The sequence below is a fragment of the Glandiceps talaboti genome, chromosome 9 (assembly GCF_964340395.1).
Source record: "Glandiceps talaboti chromosome 9, keGlaTala1.1, whole genome shotgun sequence".
Classification (NCBI taxonomy): Eukaryota; Metazoa; Hemichordata; class Enteropneusta; family Spengelidae; genus Glandiceps; species Glandiceps talaboti.
In genome coordinates, this window is record NC_135557.1 from 10,547,960 (window position 1) to 10,555,428 (window position 7,469).

The following is a 7,469-nucleotide window of genomic DNA, read 5'->3' on the forward strand; positions in this document are numbered from 1 at the left end:
AGTGTGCTTAACGATTCAATATTTTCTGATTGAATACATAGTTTAACATGTCATTTGAACATCCTTGCTAAATATTGTTAAAATGTGAATTCGTTTTTAGATACTGTATGGGTTAGGAGGTGTAGGGAAGACAGAGATCCTATGCCAATACATATGGAACCAACGTACTACATACACTGGAGGTGTGTTTGTCCTTAATGGCCAGTCAAACATCTACATGGACTATGGGTTGAAGAAACTACTCAAAGTACGTAGAACATTCATTTATTATCTTGGTTATATGTGTTGACGATTTGACTTTACTGGTACCAAGTGGTGACTTTTTTTTAGTGTTCAATGGTGGCATTTTCTGATACAAAATAGTAGCATTTTCTGGTACCAAAAAGTGACATTTTGTGGTACTGAGAAATACCATTTGCTGGTACCTAATAGGAATATCTTCTGTTCTGTTCTGTTCTGTTCTGTTCTGAGATGTGTTGTTTTTGGTACCAAGAATTATTGTTTTCTGGTAGCAACATTTTCTGGTGACATTTTCTGGTAGTGGGCATTTTCTGGTACAAAGAAGTAACATATTGTTCTATTATCGATAACTGTCATTTTCTGGTGAAAATGAAAGTGAACCGATATTTGCTGGTACAGAGACATGACATTTTCTTTTAACCAAGAAGTGGCATTTGCAATGACATTTTCTGGTATGGAGAAGTAGCATTTTCTGGTACCAAGTAGTGCCATGTTCTCGTACCGACACGTTGAAGTTTCTGGTATCGAGAAGTGACAATTTCTAATACTAAGTATCAATAACCAAGAAGTAAAATTTTGTACTAGTATCGCAAATGGGTGCATTTTCTGGCGACACAGGGCATTTTCTGCTACCAAGTACTGCCATTATTGGTTGGTTCCAAAAAGTGGCATAGTATAGTCATAACTGTATTGACAACAATAGAAATTCTAAAACTATAAGAATGTTGCTCCTATATGTCCTTCAACAGCTTTGTGTTAGTTTTTCGTCATCACAAAAAAAATGTGGTAGGCTTGCATTGTTCATTCTCTTTATATACGTATCACTTTCAATTCTATTAATTTTCTATTATCGTTGTCAGCTAATTGAAAAATAATAACACATAGACATACTCCATTCCCAACATGCACTCAGAGTGTCCATTCCACGTACTATATCATGTATGTTTACTAAACAGTTGTTTCAAATCCACATGTAGACCGTCAAGGTGGATTTGGTGGACGAAGAATTCACGCCACGTCACATAAGGAGAGCTGCATTGGCATGGTTACACAAAAACGAAGACTGGTTGCTGGTCATAGATAATGTCTATGACCCGGAACTAATTAAGATGTACTTCCCCGATGAACCACCATTACAAGATGGCCATGTAATAATTACATCACGGATCCGGTCTGGCTGGAACAGCTGGTACAATGCCATTATGACGCACGTGTACTTCCTGTCACCAGAAGACTCGGCGGTATATCTACTACAACAGAAAATGTCAGTACCTGGAGAAACACCATGCTCATGTGAGGCTGCCGAGAAAACCATGGCTACACTGAAGAAAGAAAACCTGGAGGAATACAAAGCACTACTCTGGCTTGGCGATGAGGGCGCTCTACATGGTCTGCCACTGGCACTGTACCAGGCTAGTAGATATATCCAGCTGTCTGGAGTTTCATTCCAAAGATACAAGAACCTGTATTTCAAGTGCAGACTCGATGTATTCCAGAAAAGCAAGACCGATCTTTTAGAAACGTGGCTCAAGTTCCATGATCTGGATCCAAGCTTAGTAGCAGCACTCAGAGGTGTGGTTGGATCGAATACATTGCTACTGAAAACCTTGTCCGATGACCAACTTAAGGATTTCATGAGTAACCAACAACTGGTTGAGTTTAAGAAAGCCCGGGCAGACACAGATCAGGGAGAGTTTGTCCATATGGTAGATCCAAGTAAAGACAATATACTGACAACATGGAAGATGAACTATGACCAGCTGTGCAGGGATAAGGTAGCTAAAGAGTTTCTACATCTCTGTTCGTGTTTGTCCTCACGGGTACAAGTCGCCTTGTTGGTGGACGGAGCCAAGTATCTGAACCCGAGTGACCTAAAGGATTATGTCCTCGCTAAGCACAGGAGTGGTAGAGAGGGTAGCTGTACCGAAACAACCCAGAGAATCCTAAAGCTGTTTCAAAAGCTTCAGCAGTTTTCCTTTGCTGATATAGCCGTCGGTCAATCTGATGATGTGAGGGATACAGGCACCTTGAACAGGCTTGGTGCATTTGTCATCCCGCATCTCGTCAAACAAGTGGTGTTCTTAGAACTTGCTGGACAGGATGACAAAATCCAGAGTTTGAACAATGCAATGAATATGCTCGAGAAATTGTTCCCTAAACTTGAAGATGTCCAAGCTGACAAAGTTGATATCCTGTACAGTGAAGCAGTGCGCGATCGCCATTCTATTATAGCTTTCCACACTGTAGCGCTGGGTCGACAAATGCAGTCCTTGGAAGAAGATGACATAACTGATTTGAATAACACCAACGCTATCTTTACATCTGTGGGTACCTACCTTCGTCGATTAGGACGTGCACGTGATGCAAAATCACTATACAAGTTGATGGCTACACTTAGTGAATGGCGTAAGCCACAAAGACATGAACAGCTGGCAGAAGGTAAGAATAACATGAATTACCTCATTTTCAAATGAGTGAAAGAGAGTATACGACATATGTCACATACATATTGTATTAGTATGCGTTTCTACAGTTGTATACACTTTTTCAACACAAACAGTTTTAGAAAGCTGTATCTGAAGGTTTCATCCTTTTACTAAGGATTTCATCTGTAGACTGAAGCAATAGACCTTTCCAACCTTTGCCATGGTGGCGCTCTACTTCCTGTCTGTATGTACCTTTGGGTATACATGGTATAGGTTACTTGGTTAATTATAGAGCACTGTTGCTTTCCCCGATGTCTGGACAATGGGAAACACATCCCTGATTTACACTTCTACAGAATACCAGGGGACAAAGCTCTTAAGAAACGGTACTATGAGGTGATGATACCCCTGATGTGAGCGAGGGCGCTAGCTCTTCTAAGTTTCCTGTTTGCAGTCTGGAATGGCCTATTACTATACACAAAGACGTAGGTGTTAATTACTAGTTTGAAAATTCATACCACTCACTCCCTTGCCTAATGAGTGATGTGAACACCTGGTCCTAAGTATGTGAAAGATTAACCCTTTTTTTTTCTATATTAGGTAAAGATTGAATTCTCAAACAGCTACTTAACACTGTTTTAGTATATAGTAATTGTTTCAATCTGCTGATGAAGTCCATTTTTACGAAAGCATCAGGTACAGCTATTTAAACGACTTATGTGGAAATTGGAAAGTTTATACGACGTTAGTAATGGCTAATATCACATAATTTAACTTGCATAGAATTATAGATTACCTACTTTGTATCGGCATACTTTTCAAAACATAAATTGTAGGATACACATTACAAGCACATTTTTTATATAATTATCAGTACAATGAAACGGCAAATTGTTATCTTTGATATATCACCCATTTCACAATGCTGATTTATGTAAAACTTGAGTATTTTTAAAATTATTTTATAACTTATCATGATTTTGATATTATAAACCATTTTATATGCAAAGAGCTGAGATATCTCGGAAAAGTGAACTAAGAGTTGAACCAATTCAAGAAAGCGATCGACTTCTTTAGAAGAAGCATTAAACTCCGTGAGAAGCTGTATGGAGAACAGGATATTAAAGTGGCTTATGGTAAGATAATCTTTCATCAGATTTAGAAGATAAATGAAAAAAATCGAATGGATTAATATTTTGATCTTTTGCTGTTGACTATGTAAGACTTACAAATATCACATATAACTTATATATTGTGAAGAAAATAATAAAAATGATATTAGTTTTTTATATAGCGCTTTCCCACTTTGTGATCAAAGTGCTTTACAATTATTACCCCTGGCACTGACCTATAGCGGCACAACATACCATCATATTTCAACTCCACAGGGAGCATAAAATCCACTGCATCATTTTTTAAGCGCACCGGATTAAGACATTTACATTGCAATCTTTATCCGACCAGGTCCCCAATTATCCAGCTGGGTTGACCGAGGCACAATCATGGTTCAAATCAGGCCCAAGGAATTTAACCATTCAGAAACAACGGGTAGCGATGGGGCTCGAACCTGCAACCTGCAGATTCCAAGACGGCCATTCTAACCATTCTGCCATCAATGTGGCTCCCTTTAAGTAAGACATCACTTCTGTCACCAGGCAGATAATATCAATCATGTTAGTATTAAGATGGGGAGAGTCTGGTGTTATTACAAACTATATCATTAGTATACGTTCATTTTTGTTTTCAAATTCGATCATGTTTTAGGAAACTGTCTGTAGTTTAATTACTAGAATAACGTTGTCTGTTTACGACAAACTATAAAGAAAGGAAAACGAGGGCTAAAATTGGTGTTTAAACATTACGAGTATAGACAATGCCCTAACCTTGCAATGTTTACCATATTATGTAAATTAACAATGAAAATGTTTTGTTTTTTTACTTTTTATCCAGCAATGCAGGGACTGGGCAGAATACTGCAGAATAATGTCGAACACATGGGTGATGAAGAGAAGAGAAATGAAGTTGAGAAACTGTTGACAAACACTCTGGATAGAAAACTGAGATATTACGAAGAGACTGGAGAACAAGACCATTACAGTGTTGCCCATGGTAGGTATCGTCCCTTTGAACTAAGCAAAACGCGAAGTTCGCCATACATACATACATACATACATACATACATACATACATACATACATACAACCATACAAACATACATACATACATACATACATACATACATACATACATACATACATGCATACATGCATACATACATACATACATACATACATACATACATACAATGATTTCTTCCCGCTTTCTTAATTACACAGCCTACCACCAACTGGGTCGGTTTTACCAAGACACAGGAAGATTTGCAAAAGCGCAAGAATATCTCATTATATCCTTTGAAATGAGAACTCGGTATTGGCAGAGAAAGTATGGTACAACAGAATCCGTGGATATTGCTGTGGGAATGACAAACCTAGCTAGGAATTATCTCATTAGTGACAAAGACCTCAGAAAAATGGATGAAGCCACGGAAATGCTTTTGAAAGCACTTAAGATGAAATACGACAGGATGCCAAATTCCTTTGAATCATACCAACTTGGTAGGTATTAAGTCCAAAGGAAAATTCTGAAGTTTCAGGAATGAGAATATCTCACAAATGGTATTTAGCTACTTAGTAGTATTTTAGGTGCATATACAAACACATGACGTGATAAAATCAGACCTGGCACACACATGTACACACATTCAGGTGTACAGGCACACAGGTACTATCATATGTAGTAATGACAGACCGTGACGTGCCTGTGCGCACATGAATGTATCGGCAGTGTACCCACAGGACTGTATACAGTAATGTAGCCACATCTGTTAACAGGCCTGTGGCTACAGCTCTGTTACAACCCAGTGTCGTCATTGCTGACACAGAGCTGTACCACAGGAATGTTACAGGGTCAGCACAGGACATGGACAAAAAATTTATTTGGATGTATAAGCTCAATTAATGTCCCCTTTTCTGGACTTTATCTTTTATAGACAGGTAATGGGTTGTTATAGCGAAATATTATGACACGTCACCAGTATCATAAATTACACTGTGAGTATTATCTATCTAGTCATATCTCCTTAACGCTATACCAAAGAATTTTACAGTGTTTACAGCTAATCCCTACGATGGTGAATTGTATATTGCAGCTCTATATTACTTGGCAGCTGTTTACCGAGAGAAAGGTGATATCGAAACATCGCAGAAATATCTGTCCCAGATAGAAATGGAAGACTATATTGAGAAGTATAAAAACACTGCAAACGAAACAAAGTATGCTTTAGGTAAGATAGGTGAATGGACTTGTTCATTTACAGGTTATTAGCAGATGGACAATCACACTTGGATTAGAACCAACCATTCCCTAATCCCTCATTTTCATAACTTTACCAGACATATCATTTTCTAAACTTTAATATACTAATCCGACACGAGACTTAATTGAAGTTACAATAATCAAAACTCACGTGGCTCTCTAAACAAGGTGACAGTGTCCATTTGTTTTATACAAAATACTTGTTACAGTGCCCACACTTCACAACTTTATGTATGTATGTATGTATGTATGTATGTATGTATGTATGTATGTATGTATGTATGTATGTATGCATGCATGCATGCATGCATGCATGCATGCATGCATGCATGTATGTATGTATGTATGTATGTATGTATGTATGTATGTATGAATGTATGTATGTATGTATGTATGGGGTGAGTTGGGTGGAGGTGCGGATTCAAGTGTATAATAATCGTTGTTGACAGAAATGTCTTATATTAAACTATTTTTGCATATTTTTTTCTGACAGTTTATCCATCAGAGAAGACAATCTGGATGTAAGGGCAAGCATAATTAAAGTGGCCAATCAGATGCCACGTATGAAATGAAGTACACGGATTGCAGATACACATGTCGATATTAGCACATGCGCATAGTATTATAAATATTTGTAATAGTCGGTATAGTATATACATTTGATATTTGTGTGATGTGTTCGTGTATTTTCCCCAAATATTTAATCAAGGCATACATATTAGTAAGGTCGGATATACACTTTCTGTAAGTTACATGTGACTGCATTTCTTATAGTGGTAGATTGAAGTATATAGCAATGCCCGCTTGTGTCATACTAGTTGAGAATACAACGTATTACTGATTGTTTAGTGTTTTTTTATATCTCCTTGAGTTTGTCTTGAATAAAAAATTATAAAATATACCATTGTTTGTATGGAGTGTCGCTATACTTATTTACATGGTAAGAAAAGGGAGCACTTATTCATGAAATCAACTGAAACATTTTGTTATCAGTATTCACAGCTTTCGTCTCTGTAAAAAAAATAATCACTTCACGAAAATATTGTAGTAGAACCCATAAAATGTAAAGTATATTAAAGATGATTTAGTTTCTCTCGGTATAATTTAGATTTATATGGCCTTGACTACTATATAATTAACTTGCATTTAAACACTTTTCACCTTGTATCGTTCAATATTATCTTTTACATTTGTGTGTATTCAGTTTGTAATATAACCCCTCTACTAAGCTAGCGTGAACCACTTTATTAGTCAACCTGGCTTTCTTGTTACCCTGCCTGAATTTCTTGTTGGTCTGCCAGGCTATCTTGTTAGCTTGCCTGGCTTTCGTGTTAGCCTGCCTGGTTTTCTTTCTTGTTACCCTGCCTGGCTATCTTGTTAGCTTGCCTGGCTTTCTTGTTACCTTGCCTGGCTGACTTGGTCACATTT

The 7,469-nt window shown here is 37.4% G+C and overlaps 1 protein-coding gene across 1 annotated transcript; it reads left to right on the plus strand.

Moving 5' to 3' along the window:
• The first annotated feature begins 2,637 nt into the window (after positions 1–2,637).
• LOC144440505 (uncharacterized) lies at positions 2,638–6,847 on the plus strand. Its single transcript, XM_078129890.1, has 6 exons — positions 2,638–2,679; positions 3,677–3,802; positions 4,617–4,775; positions 5,003–5,281; positions 5,875–6,009; positions 6,535–6,847. Exons 3-6 carry the CDS (start codon positions 4,619–4,621, stop codon positions 6,564–6,566), a joined length of 603 nt encoding a protein of 200 aa, XP_077986016.1. The 5' UTR covers positions 2,638–2,679; positions 3,677–3,802; positions 4,617–4,618; the 3' UTR covers positions 6,567–6,847.
• The last annotated feature ends 622 nt before the right edge of the window (positions 6,848–7,469 follow it).